The 15,306-nt window shown below is 36.5% G+C and overlaps 1 protein-coding gene across 1 annotated transcript in view; it reads right to left on the reverse strand.

Moving 5' to 3' along the window:
- Positions 1 to 4,718: 4,718 nt before the first annotated feature.
- The window catches only part of LOC128234308 (F-box/LRR-repeat protein 2-like), a 38,166-nt gene continuing 27,578 nt past the window's right edge, over positions 4,719 to 15,306 (reverse strand). Inside the window, exons 11-14 of the mRNA XM_052948475.1 lie at positions 13,257 to 13,317; positions 12,398 to 12,499; positions 8,736 to 8,948; positions 4,719 to 8,147 (exon numbers count right to left, since the gene is read on the reverse strand). Coding sequence (XP_052804435.1) covers positions 8,040 to 8,147; positions 8,736 to 8,948; positions 12,398 to 12,499; positions 13,257 to 13,317 — 484 coding nt within the window. The 3' untranslated portion in view covers positions 4,719 to 8,039. The remainder of the gene's footprint in view (positions 8,148 to 8,735; positions 8,949 to 12,397; positions 12,500 to 13,256; positions 13,318 to 15,306) is intronic.

Raw genomic sequence — 15,306 nt, forward strand, 5'->3', positions numbered from 1 at the left:
TATTAAAAAGAAAGGAAATATTAATGGGACATTCGCATTCGAAATTAATGATTCATCCTATCTCATGCAGTGCAGGTAATGAGCTAACGAGGTTGTAGTTTACCTATTTAAATTGATGGTTTCGTCATAACTTTGAAAATTAACTTGAAAAGGCAGAAGCGCACATTTGAATGCGCAACTTACATATCTAAGGACATTATCCATCCTCCCCAATGTTATCTTTGTAATTGTATCATGCCATGAGAAATGTGCACAATGCATCTGTACAGGATTGCGCGACTGTTGACACAATGAGTTGAATAGGATATAACAAATGGTAGAAAAATGTTAAAAAGAGATTATGAACCAAAACTAAAAGATTACTTATGTTATGTCAAATATTCTTGACTCCATGATGATCCGAGCCAGAAATATTTCAGGAACGGTTATCAATGGTGACTAAATTGATATCTGATGAACATATTTCAAAATACTTTTTGTAATTAATCCAACATAAAACTCGCTTAGAAAGACGTTTAAGAACTCATTAATTACATGGTTTTAGAAAAATAATCGGACTAAGAAAACAAACTACTGGGATATCGTCCCGGATTTTAGATCCCCTTCCCGCTATCAAACCCCAATGGTAAATGGCTGGTCCATTCTCTTTAGCAGGGGTTCAGGTGATTTTAACGGTTTTTATACACATGTACCTGGACAATGTTAAACTACCGTCTTCATGAAATCATGAAACATTTATTTTGTTCAATATACGTACTTGCAAGAGGCCATCCCTGTGCTCCCTGATAAATTATAATACAACAAACCAACATGTTCCGTTCTGTTCCTTTCAGTTCAAAGATCACGAATGGGCAGGTTGGATGAACGATGTGTAACACTTGTAATTGGCGCCATATGACATCAGTGTGTTCACAAAACGAAATGATGTACGCTCTACATGATTAACCTTTGTTTTCTCTCTTAAATCTCATCAATTGCCGAGAATTATTGCTTTTCAGCTGTAATGATACTTTCAAGTCTGTAATTACGCAGGTTTTCATGTATGGGACTATCGAAAAGGCGTAAAGAGTTACTAATTTGCAACATATGGCCAGCCCCTATGGGTTAATGTCGTGGCGGTGATAATTTGATTTTCAATTGATAAATTGGATCAGTGTGTTTTGTATCAACATAACTGGCTGTACGTATAAAATTTTATATTATAAAAAGTGTCAAATGAATAGAAAACCCCCAATCTATTTCATACTCGACATACGAAAATAGACGCCGTCTAATCTGCGGTGTTGATATTTAAAACAAGCGCATAGACGCCGTCTAACCTGTGGTGAAGATATTTAAAACACAAGCATGGACGCCGTCTAACCTGTGGTGTGGCTATCCTAAACACAAGCATGGACGCCGTCTAACCTGTGGTGTGGCTATCTAAAACACGAGCATGGACGCCGTCTAACCTGTGGTGTGGCTATCTAGCATGGACACCGTCTAACCTGTGGTGTGGCTATCTAGCATGGACGCCGTCTAACCTGTGGTGTGGCTATCTAGCATGGACGCCGTCTAACCTGTGGTGTGGCTATTTAAAACACAAGCATGGACGCCGTCTAACCTGTGGTGTGGCTATTTAAAACACAAGCATGGACGCCGTCTAACCTGTGGTGAAGATATTTAAAACACGAGCATGGACGCCGTCTAACCTGTGGTGTGGCTATCTAGCATGGACGTCGTCTAACCTGTTGTGTGGATATCTAAAATAAGAATACCACACTTGGATGCCATCGCTCGTCCGTCTTCTCAGCTGATCAGGGGACGTAACTCAACATACATTTTAGTAAGAGTTATGACACTTACTGCACATGTTAGTATTGCTATAGTGAACATGTGGTTACACCTTTAAACAAACCAAGTAATAGTCACTAAACAAGCATTAACATGTGCACGCAGTCATGATGTATCGACGACGTCATCATTAATTCGACTCATTCTTTAAAAAGCAGACGAGCTTTCTATCAATATCATCCAGGGATGCTGGTTCAGGGATTCACGGTAGTTAATTATAGCTCCTGATTTTATCCAAAATAGCAGCATAGCCCCTGGGCCACAATTCCAGCAAATAAAGCCCGAGTTAATTCATAGGATAACCGTCTCAAATGAAACGAAACCTTTTAAATATTTTTACATCAATATCCTATTGATTTTCTGATCTTTGTAGTTAATCATAACGAGGCGCTTTTCTCATTGATCACGCGCGATGTTTCGCGAACCGGTGATTTCCATGGCCCGGCGCGTCGAGCTAATTGCGGTATTCACGGACTGCAAAGACGCACGTGTAAATTAATCGATGCTATGTTGTGAGGATTATCATGCACGGGTGACAGTGCTTTACAATGCTAACATTTTTTTCGGGAGCACATGTTGATTTGCCAGAAGTCTTGCACTTTCTTGACCAAATCAAGCGTCCAAGGACTTCACGAAGAGCAGTCGATGTAACGGGGATTTTTTTTACCTCATATTTGCGAGTGGTGTCAAAGGCATTCCCCAAAAGTATGACAGAAGTATGTCCTCTTGTATTTCGTTCGTGTACCAACAGCCTAAAGGCCCCCTGCGACCTATCAAATACTGACTGATTAAGGCGAGGCTAGTGCTCAATATACCTGCAATGGATTTACCGGTGTCAAAATGGTAACAGGCATTTTTCATTCTTTATGCATTATGGATTACTAGTAAACAAACGTGAGCAAACCTGGAACAATAACATATAAACTTAGGCAAACAGCAAAAAGAGAACTCTTGAAATTGAAAATGTAAACAAACAATTCTTCCTAAATTCCACCAAAACAATGCCTTGTTATAAAACCTAAAATCCGCTCTCGTCTACCTCTTTGCGAAATAGCAAAGCATAGTGTTTGTATTAAAACCCGGTTTTTTTCTGTGTAATAGGAAGTAATAAACATGGTTTTGCCTCAAATCCCCTTATTTTTCAGATTTTAATTAATATAATCACTCTTCTACTCCTGTGATAAGTTGTTCTATCTTTTGGTGAAAAAAGTCTGAAGTACATCCTGCAATTAGAATCAGTCTTTTGGAGGTAAAAACGTACTTTTTTGCACCAAGCACTTGAGCGTGTCGTAAACATGGCATTGAGTTACATAATTGCTTTTATTAAACATTTCAAATTTGCAGATTTCTCCCAATATTTTAATCAGAATTTTTATCTTTAAATCATAAAATAATTACAAAAGGTTATCAATTGGCATTAATATAAGATTACTTTGCAATATTAAACATTATTTACATTCATTTACTGTTATATTATTTTAAACCGGAAGGTTTCTTATTGATAATACGCCTACCATGGACACCCATCTATCAGGGCTACTCGACGGGCGCACAGGTATTTCTTAATTTGGCCAGAACCCCAGGACCCCTCAATGTCATGTCAAACCAATGTTTGAACAGCACAACCCTTATGGTCATACACTTATCTCAAATTGTTTAGTCATGACTAACTTTTGTTGAAATAAGCGAATGATTCGGTCCAAATTTTGATAAGAACGTCAAAAATTGATAAGAAAATCTGTAAACATATTATGAATATTACTATCTCATAACACTTATCATCTGAGCATTATACATCAATTAATCACGCCATGGGGGTGAATATAAGATTAGAGTATTTGTTTAATATTGCATCTTAGGCCGCCTTGGTAATATAGCTTTTTAGGTAAGACCTTTTCCAACAAGTCCACACTTTGAGAATTACAGGTAAAGACTGCCATGTCGAACCAGATATAGGTAAAGAAATGCGACCAGGTGTCATAATTCTTGGTCAAAGTGAACCCTGGGTATGTTATACAGTTACTCATGAGGTGCCTGCTCTAAAAATCTGAAAGACGTGAAATAAGTGTACCGCGCTTGTTTTTCTCTCCACAGGATTTTCCTGCCTGGTATGCAGGTAACCAGACATTTAATTTACGGTATATTTGGTGTATACCTTATTGCAAAAACTTAATTTCTCTAAAATTTCTCACCATATACGTTTCAAGATTTACCGTTATATGCCTTTGAACATCACATATATTGTTTTCCCAAGGTCACATTCATTTTAAATTACCTTGAGCCTTAGGTCCTACCAAAACAATGTGTGACCTTGACCCTTAGGTCCTACCAAAAACAATGTGTGACCTTTACTTTTAGATACTACCAAAAACAATGTGTGACCTTGACCCTTAGGTCCTACCAAAAACAATGTGTGGCCTTTACCTTTAGATCCTACCAAAAACAATGTGTGACCTTGACCCTTAGGTCCTACCAAAAACAATGTGTGGCCTTTACCTTTAGATCCTACCAAAAACAATGTGTGACCTTTACTTTTAGATCCTATCAAAAACAATGTGTGACCTTTACTTTTAGATACATCAAAAACAATGTGTGACCTTGACCCTTAGGTCCTACCAAAACAATGTGTGGCCTTGACCCTTAGGTCCTATAAAAAACAATGTGTGACCTTGACCCTTAGGTCCTATCAAAAACAATGTGTGGCCTTTACCTTTAGGTCCTACCAAAAACAATGTGTGACCTTTACCTTTAAATCCTACCAAAAACAATGTGTGACCTTTACCTTCAAATCCTACCAAAAACAATGTGTGGCCTTTACCCTTAGATCCTACCGAAAACAATGTTTTTTTTTACAAGAACAAAGTTAAGCTAAAAACACACAGTGATACATTTAAGCATATTTTAATTATACAAAATAAAACATAAATTCACAGACAGTTAATATCCAAGAGATAGCAATAAATACGATAAAGCATAGGTGGAAACCATTCATGATACACTTCATTCATTTTTAATGAAATGTTTGAACATCAAGCAGAATGATTCATTTTCACATATAACACATAGTATTTCTACTATAAGATTCATTTCAAATCACACATTGTATTACATATCCTTTAGAAGGATTTATCAATTTCAATCACTGCAGTTTTGTTTTTAATGCCAATTTTACATTTTGATCAGCATTGTTACAATTAACAGACTTCCAACATAACTGAACTTACAGAAATAGTAATAGTGTACATTTTTTTATATAAAATATATTGTTTGTTGTGCAATGCATCATCAAGGTATGAGTATATTGTACACGTTTAGAATGACTTATACGGTAGCATGAGGAAATCAGTAAATGTGAAAATCAGCAAATAAAAGTTTAAAATTAAGTTTGCAAACAAAATTAAGATTCAACTGCAATTTTCATATGTCTGTGTAACTTCATATTGAGTCTGTGTAAATTCATGTCAAGTCTGTGTAGCTTCATGTACACGTCTGTGTAGCTTCATGTACATGTCTGTGTAGCTTCATGTACATGTCTGTGTAGCTTCAAGTACACATCTGTGTAGCTTCATGTACATGTCTGTGTAGCTTCATGTACACATCTGTGTAGCTTCATGTACATGTCTGTGTAGCTTCATGTACACATCTGTGTAGCTTCATCTACATGTCTGTGTACCTTCATGTACACATCTGTGTAGCTTCATGTACTTGTCTGTGTAGCTTCATGTACACATCTGTGTAGCTTCATGTACATGTCTGTGTAGCTTCATGTACACATCTGTGTAGCTTCACGTACATGTCTGTGTAGCTTCATCTACATGTCTGTGTAGCCTCATGAAGTCTGTGATTGGATAGGCCACAACTAATTAAATGTTTGCTTAGCATTTCCTTATCAATATGTTTAGGTGCAGGTAGGTAGGTAGGATTTTTAACTCCTTAATTCTGTTACGAAAAAGGATTGTTTTCAAAAGGAAAAATAAAACCTTCAGGTCAAAGATATTTTTGTACCAATTTCAAGAAATGCCAAAGAAACATTTTATTTACTGTCACCATGTTATATTAAAAAACTAATAAATAGCTACCAGCAACAAAACTCAACAGAATATGCACAAAAGAAAAAAAAAGAAGCTGTTTCTTATTAAAACAATTTGTTCTTAACTAATACTGTTTCTTACATACAATCCAGATCTGTTTTGACCTCAATCATCCTTATTTGCAATCTCAGTAAGATTCTTAACAAACAAAACTAACATCATAGCTCCAAAACAATTCCATCACAAAATAAATCTTATTGCACAAGAAAACGCGAATGGCAAATATACAAAACAAGTATCGTAACCTTGAATCAATGATAAAATACGCAATCAATGAAATTATATACGGCCTCGAAACAAAGCGAGTACATAAACATGGTAGATTTTTATTCTCAGATCATTTTGATACATGAATATTGCAATGACAAAATAATTCTGTTTGATACACTCAGATGGCCATTATGTATATAATTAATCTTCAATTTTCTATGAAATTTACAATCTTCTTAAAAAAATAATCTTAGAAGATATTAACTGAAAACTAATAATTTACAAAGAACATTGTTAAAATCTTGATTTTTCTGTATTTTGTGTTTTACACAATAACACTTCTCCAAGATAACCCTTGAACAAAATTTGGTGATAAATTTCCACTAAAATGTCAGTTAGTTATTTATTGAAGTAAAAATTTCTTGCAAAAAACATCAGTTATCACCAACTTTTTTACATATTTATGAGGAAAATACTTTAGATTCGCAAACTTTCTATTTCTTAATCGTACACAAGTTTTTCTTTCAATTGATACAATGTAATATGATATATAAATAAGAGGTCGCTCTTACTAACAAAAAACAAAGCAACATTCAAATAAATATGTACATAACCACATGTGCACACACCAGATAATCAATAGTTGACTAATATTTACACACCATTGATGACATATATAGTTACTTGCATTGAATTGTTCAAAATAGAACAATCATGAATAATATTTCGTGATGACTCATATCATGACATTACATCTTTTGATAGAGAACAGACAGGAGAATGGCCTGCTTTGAAAAACAATTTATAAATAATTTAAAAAAATTTGCACTAGACATGAATTCATGTTACATGAAAGACTTGTTCAAATTGGATGAAATTAACATAACTGCAGTAAACAATAAACCGCAGTATTTACTGTCCCTTTTTCAAAGAAAAAATAGTTTAAAATAACCTACATATTGGTTCATTTTATGTATGGTAATACAAATATAACTCCTCAAAAAGGCCATGAAAATGTGCAATTATGAAGTAAAGACAAAGAATAGCATGATATTAAAATGAGTATGGCAGGAACTGCAACTTCTGGTAGTTTTTTATACAAGATACACCTGGGTTATTTCCCTTACTTGCTGACACTCGGTTTTTGCAGGCAAACAGTCTTGAACCAAAAATAGTCATTTAAATAACACTATTTCAGCTTAAGTTACACTTTGAAAGGGCCTTTAATGCTAGTACCATCTATATATAACAATGCAATCATTTTTACTTTGGACCTCTTAGCAATGAGCATATGACAAAAGTGTAATAATATAAATAAAACATGCTAATAATTCTGTTTTACATTTAACTCCTTTCAAAAAATATAACTTGAATGTAGATAATTTATTTACTTTTTTCTTTTAAAGTAATCAACAAAATGCTTCTTTCCAAACCAGTCCAACGTTTCTATTACAAATTGATTTAAACAAGACCGCTGAGGACAAAATGTAAGCTTTCTTCTATTATTTTCCCCAGTCAGACAGGGGCCATGAATAGCCTATCATTATAGCCAGAGTTATGGGCCTTACTTTTAAATATTCATATTGTGTTTGACAACATGTGTACCAACTTTCATCTTGAATGTTTTTTTAAGTTTGTCGAGTATTTGCATGTCGACACCTTGGAAGAAGCAACTAAAGACACTCATGACAGCACAGCTTATAAAAGCATTGAGTATTGTGTTAGTTGGTTACCAATTTTGAACCAAAGTTCATACAGTGATCTTTATCAACAAAAGTTTTAAATGTATTTAAGAGTGTTTATACCACAATTTGTCATACGCCCAATTGTTACGATGTCCCACTATGTACATACTGGTGCTTATAGAAAATAAATCACAGATCATAGAGATGAGAGGGTCACGCGTCAGAGGATAACGCAGCATTTACAGTAGCGTTGTCGCCCCCCGCCCACACTCGCTGGCGGAGTTACGGGAGCAAAGTATGCATGCACTCGAATGTTTGGTAACCGGTTCTGTAAAAAAAGTAGTTTCATCAGAAACATGTTATGATGATGCTATAGTTTTAGGACAATTGACTCTTTAGAGCCATCCTTCACCATGACAGTGAGTTCTGCTACCTACTTTTATTTATTATCGTATATAAAAATTCAGCTGAAGCAGTGGTCAAAAATATTATAATAAATACAGCAGACAACAAGTGTATCCATTATATACCAAGGCAGTAACAATTTGAAAGTTAACAATGATGACATAAACAATATTGTTTAACTTGAACAAAGTTCTGAACCATCAGCTCACTGTGTACTTTTCTGGTCTGATTTGAGTTTTGAGACTTTTAAAAAGAAATTGGTTGAAGGATATGGTAATCATAATAAACTATGTTTTGGTTCATAAGGCAGGTAATTTAGTTTAATGAAATATACTTAAACCTGTTATGCTATAGATATTTTGAAAAATTGGGACCTGACCTTAAAAATGTTAGGTCATTGAAAAAACATGCTTTTGTTGGTGTAAAAAGTATTAATATTTACATAAATATCAATAGTGCACAAATTAATCACCCATAAAAGATGACATCAACCTCATGATCACCAAATTACCTTAAGTCGTCGGATGCCCTGTCGTGTGATGAGCTGACAGTCGTAGAGCTCGATCCTCTCGAGACACTGACATCCCATCAGGTGCTCGAGGGAGGCATCAGTGATCAGCGGGCAGTTGTCGAGCTCCAAGACCCGCAGCTGCTCCGTCGCACACGGGCTGGAGCCCAGGTGACGGATACCCTCATCTGTTATCAACTCACAGTGTGACAGACTCTGGAAAACAACATGATGTTGTTAAATATGGATTTTGGAGACAAACTTCATTAGCTAGTACTTCAGTACAGAATAGGCAACAAGCAGATACCAATGCCCATATGCTTTCCTATAATTCAGCTACAAAAATATAACTTGACAAATATTTTAGCCAAAAACTTGCCTTGCATGTGCAAATGGTAATAGTGTACATGTCTACTAAGTTTCATTTACAACACTTTTTTATTAATGGCAAACAAGAAAAAACCAATACTTGTCCGGTTTTTTTGTGTGTAAACAGCAGAAGAACAAGAGCCGTCGTAAGACAGCGCGCTCGACTACGCCGCATTGACTAAGAATACAATAACGATGTAATAATACCAAGTTTGGTCTCTTTATGTCAAACCTAACTAAAATTATTCGATACATAAGGTGACTTTGATGCTGCCCTCCTACCAGCCCGCCCAAACAATGATGCATGTCATTCAAATAACTTTATTACTCATTATGAAAATGTGGTTAAGAATATACAAATATGCCTTTCAAAGGAAATAAAAAAAAATCCAAAAAATCAAGGGCCATAATTTGTATTTAGGCTTAAAATGAGTTATGTTTCTTGTTGTAAGATGGTCGTAAATAATTTTGAATTTTATTAAGTGCATTTAATGAACGGTATAGAAGTTTTTTTATTAAAATCCCAACTTGCCCTTAACTTTTACTTGCCTAAAACTTTAACCTAAGTCAATCAGGGGCCATAACTTGTATAAAGGATATGGAGTTATTTAACCTCATTGGGTGATGGTCCTGAACAATTGTGTGAAGTATTAAGTCAATTGAATGAAGGGTATAGAAGTTATTAACAAGAGATGTTTGTCAAACATTATGCCCCCCCTGAGCGCCATGTTGTCAGGATTATATGGACAATTGGATGAAATATGCATGGACCGAAATGACAGCTGTTTTGTTGCTGTTTTAAGATTATGACCATTAAAGTGTGAGGATAAAGTGTGATATGACCGTCATGACCTTTGACTCTATGAACTCAAAATCCAGAGTCATCAGCTGGTCACCTGAAACCTAAATGTCAAGTTTGAGGGCCATGGGTGCAGGCATTGTCAAGTTATCACAAGACAAGTTTTTTTCGTTCAAGGTCACTGTGACCTTGACCTTTAACCCGATGACCCCTTAAATCATAAGGGGTCATCTACAAGTCAGATGCAACTCCAATTCAAGTTTGAAGGCCATGGGTTCAGGCATTGTTGAGTTATCACTCGGACAACCTTTACCATTCAAGATCACTGTGACCTTGACCTTTGGCTCTATGAATCCTAAAATCAATAAGGGTGATCTACTGGTCAGGCTTAACATCCATGTCAAATTTAATGATCATAGGTTCAGGCATTGTTAAGATATCAGTGGGGGAAGATTTGATAACTTTTTGCGTTAAAGGTTACTGTGACATTGACCTTGGCCTGATGACCCCCAAAGTCAATAGGGGTCATCTACTGGGCAGGCCCAACCTTCATGTCAAGTTTGATGACCATAGGTCCAAGAATTGTCGAGTTTGCTTTCAAGGTCACTGTGACCTTGACCTTTGACCCCTAAAATCAATAGGGGTCATCTACTGGTCAGGCCCAACCTCCATGTCAAGTTTGAGGGCCAAGGGTGCAGGCATTGTTGAGCTATCACTTGGACAACCTTTTATCATTCAAGGTCACTGTGACCTTGACCTTTGGCCCAATGACCCCTAAAATTAAAAGGGACAATCTTCTGGCCAGGCTCAACCTCCAAATCAAGTTTGAGGGCCATGGGTGCAGCCATTGTCAAGTTATCACTCGGATAACCTTTTACCATTCCAGGTCACTGTGACCTTGACCTTTGGCCCAATGACCCCTTAAATCAATAGGGACCATCTTCTGGCCAGGCCCAACCTCCAAGTCAAGTTTGAGGGTCATGTGTGCAGGCATTGTCGAGTTATCACTCGGACAACCTTTTACCATTCCAGGTCACTGTGACCTTGACCTTTGGCCAGATGACCCCCAAAACCATAGGGGTCATCTCCTGGTCAGGCCAATTCTCCAAGTCAAGTTTGAGGGCCATGAGTGCAGGCATTGTTGAGTTATCAATCGGACAACCTTTTACCATTCAAGGTCACTGTGACCTTGACCTTTGGCCCAATGACCCCCAAAAACAATAGGGGTCATCGACTGGTCAGGCCCAACCTCCAAGTCAAGTTTGAGGAACATGGGTGCAGGCATTGTTGAGTTATCACTCGAACAACCTTTTACCATTCAAGGTCACTGTGACCTTGACCTTTGACCCATTGAGCCCAAAAAACAATAGGGGTCAGCTACTCGTCAGGCCCAACCTCCAAGTCAAGTTTGAGGGCCATGGGTGCAGGCATTGTCACGTTATCACTCGGACAACCTTTTACCATTCAAGGTCACTGTGACCTTTAACCTGATGATCCCCAAAAACAATAGGGGTCATCTACTGGTCAGGCCCAACCTCCATGTCAAGTTTGAGGGCCATGGGTGCAGGCATTGTTGAGTTATCACTCGGACAAGCTTTAAAAAAAATTTACCATTAAAGGTCACTGTGACCTTGACCTTTGACCCGATGACCCCCAAAATCAATAGGGTTCATCTACTGGTCAGGCCCAACCTTCATGTGAAGTTTGATGACCATACGTCCAGGAATTGTTGAGTTATCACTCGGACAAGCTTTGGTCTACCGACGGACCGACCAACCGACCGACATGCCTGTGCAAAGCAATATACCCCTCTTCTTCGAAGGGGGGCATAATAAATATTCCAACTTGCCCTAAAACTTTAACCTAAGTTCCATAGTCAATCAGGGGCCATAATCTGTAGTAAAGAATAATAGGGAGTATATATATCTAACCTCATCATGTGATGGCCCTGAACAACTGCGTGAAGTATTAAGTCAATTGAATGTAGGGTATAGGACTTATAAGTGAAAATCCCAACTTGCCCTAAAACTTTAACCGGACGCCGACGGCGAGGCGAGTAGTATAGCCCACCTATTCTTCGAATAGTCAAGCTAAAACTGTCACAAGTTCCCGCCAATTTTTGTATATATATTAATTACCCAGAACATTTGTGTTATTTCAGCAAGGACCATAACTCTGAAGTGACTTGGATAACATGGCATTCACAAATTGTCAATGTTTGGTAATGATATGGCAAAAACTTTTTGATTTGAGTGCAGACAACATAAAGTTTGTGTAATTCAAGGGCCTTAACTCTGAAGAGACTGGGACAACATGGCTGGTTATTAAAATTGGCTGAGATACTCTGCCAATATGCATATTGTCAAAGTTTGGTGATGATGGCTAAAATGCGGTTAACTAAGTGAACGCTGCCAATCCATCCGCCCACTGCTGCAACCACATATAAGTAGACAAACAATTAATATTCTGCAGAATTAGCCTTTAGACATGAACATACGAGAGCTGTGAGTAGGTGACAGTAGCTGGCCAGATAGTTGAGGGTGGAGTCTGTGATCTGTAGACACTCCTCCAGGTCCATACGCTCCAGGTTGTGGCAATTCTGCAACAGAAAAGATGTGTTGTAGTGCTTTAGGCTTAAACAACAAAGCCATATCCAGAAAAAAGCCACACATTTTTGATAAAGGTGTTTTGAAGAAGAAAATTAATAACATAAGAATGTCATTTTATCACTTTTTATTTCTTCTTATTTTGATAAGGAATATGTTTACAACAATATTTGATATGTGCATACATGTTAGTGTAAAACTGGATAGAAACCAGTACATTAAGCATCTCCGAATGCTTAGTGACCTCACCCATACAGTTACACCCAATACTACAACAACTGTTTGCAAGCTATCATTTGAACATATCATTTCAAGTTTTAAAATTGTGACAGTATCTCCGCCTAAATCTGCCAAGTGAATTCAAATGAATGACTTCACACATAAAAGAAACTAACAGCCACCATCAGCGATTTGGCATATACTTATCATGTGAAGCAAACAACTCAAGAGGCAGGCTCATACTCCAGCATAGCATCCATGTACAGTCTACATGGCTTCACTTTAACCAACCATTTAAATCAATGACAAAAGAAAATCTTTGAAGTGTTGAAAATGACTTTTTGAAACCGCTGTTTGGGCGGTACAAATTCACTGTCTTTTTGGTGCAAATACGATTTGCGATCCCAGCTCGTTGAACTGATTGATGGGCATATTTCTATAAGTTAATTTGAAAACAGTAGTAAGAACCCTAACAAAAGTCATTCCTTATGTAAGTAAAACAGTATGATAAATTGTGAAACCAAAGTATACTCTTGCTAAGGCTTGGAAACCGTTGTCTGTTAAGTGGGAGCAACAGGCGACTTCCAGTGTTCTGTGAATGACAAAAACAAATTCTCAAATAAATAATTAGAATTTTGAATTCATTGCACAATAAAGGAAAAATAATCAATTTGTTTCATAATATTCACACTATCAATTAATTTTAGAATATATAAAAATATATTGAATTTATTTCACATTATATTTGACATATATTTATGGATATGTTTTCATGTTGAAGCTTTTAGCAAAAGCGTAACAGAAGTGTGCTTACACCCTGTCCTTATTTGGTAGCCCCCATCTGCCCTCATAGAGACTGCAGCATTGGCACCTTTCTGCCTTCATAGATTTATATACTTAGGACTGTCTTGTTGATATTTCTCTTGTTTTGATTAGGTGCAAAAGTGGGTGGGGAAGGTAAACAAGAGGCCCAAAGGGGCCTATGCTCTACTGGCATGGCTTTTGTGGTCATATCAATCCAGAGCATGTATGTATGGGTAAAAGGCAACAGACATATAGTTTATGTTTTGTGTTTGGGTTACCAGAAAACGTAGCACGTTCAACATCTGAGCCCAGAAAGTATTGTAAGCAGATTAGTTGCATGAACTATTTTACTATGTGCCAAGTAAAAGTCATCTGACAAAAAAAAATGCTTTCAAAACTGTACTCATAGTAAACATTTCTGTTTTTTTTTAAAAGTTAAAAAAAGTTGGTCAAAAGGTCAAAGTCAAGGGCATTCTAGGACAACATTGATCAATTTGAACAAACATTCACAATCAATTATGCTGAGATGGATGCACGAACACACAGAAAGATTTTCAAACCTTTTCAGATTTATGTTTACCAAACCTGTGAACCCTGGGTTTGGCCAGTTATGACATCAGGTGCATAACTTAAACATTCACATTACAATTGTTTTTGAGTCAAAATGCCCTAGATAATGTCTTGAGAATTCTTTATGATATATTTTCAAATAAGAAGTAATTCAATAAAATAATGACAAATAGTGGATGAAATTCATTTCCTGGTTACAAAAATACCTGCAGTCACCACAAAGCCTCAGGACATTGTTGATTGGGTAGTTTTGAAAATCAAACATATTCATTTTGTATTAAGACATTTCCGGGAAAATGTAAATGCTTTTTGATTGGATATCTGATAAAATCTTCTTTCATAAAAATAGCTCAACTACTAATTACAGCTTCACATGTTTCATCAGATGTATGATTTATCCTTGCTAATTGAACCTCGAAACTAAATAAAAATTGAATTTTAAACATTTTTAGTTTTTGGTCCTTCAAAATTGCACTGTGTCCATTCTAAAACCCGGCTTAAATGTTCATGCATTTTAACCCCGTTTTATGCTAAAAATTATCTAACCTTACTCACCAGCAATAAAGCAATTTGGTAATGATAATAATACAATAAATATTTTCGTAAACTTCAATCCACTAGGAAGTCAGCACATTTAAAGTGCAAACAATTACAATAAAAGGGCCTTTTTCTCATTTACTTTTTTCTACTTCTTATAACTATCTCAAGATACAACAACCTCACCTAGCCACAAAGATTAAAGAGGGTCTTGTAAAATGGATCTTATATAGATCAAGGATTTTTCACATAACTGGGTTCCATAACAAGCTTATGCCTAATGCATTTTCAATTAAATTTCTTCACTCTTGCCCCAGGGTCAGGTAAATGTCAGACATGTGAAACACACTGCATCAGCTGTCGAGTAGAGTGGAAAAATTGATTTGCTCCATTTGAAAGACATTTTTGTAATTGGATATCGCTTTCTGAAATTTCTACCACTTAAAAGCTTTTTAAATTCAGAGTTTCAAGTGACAAGCATCTAAGAAAAAAACACTGCATTTACAGAATTTATAGAGACATTTCATGAAGGCACTGTTCCTGCATCCTTCAGACTACAACGAAAATTCAATGCAAAAACAAAAGAGTTACTCTTCCCAAGACTGGAGGGGATGAAGACCAGAATCTTATCTGAGAGGCGGGAAAAGATTGCCCCACCCAACCAACCACA

The sequence above is a fragment of the Mya arenaria genome, chromosome 5 (genome assembly GCF_026914265.1).
Source record: "Mya arenaria isolate MELC-2E11 chromosome 5, ASM2691426v1".
Taxonomy (NCBI): Eukaryota; Metazoa; Mollusca; class Bivalvia; order Myida; family Myidae; genus Mya; species Mya arenaria.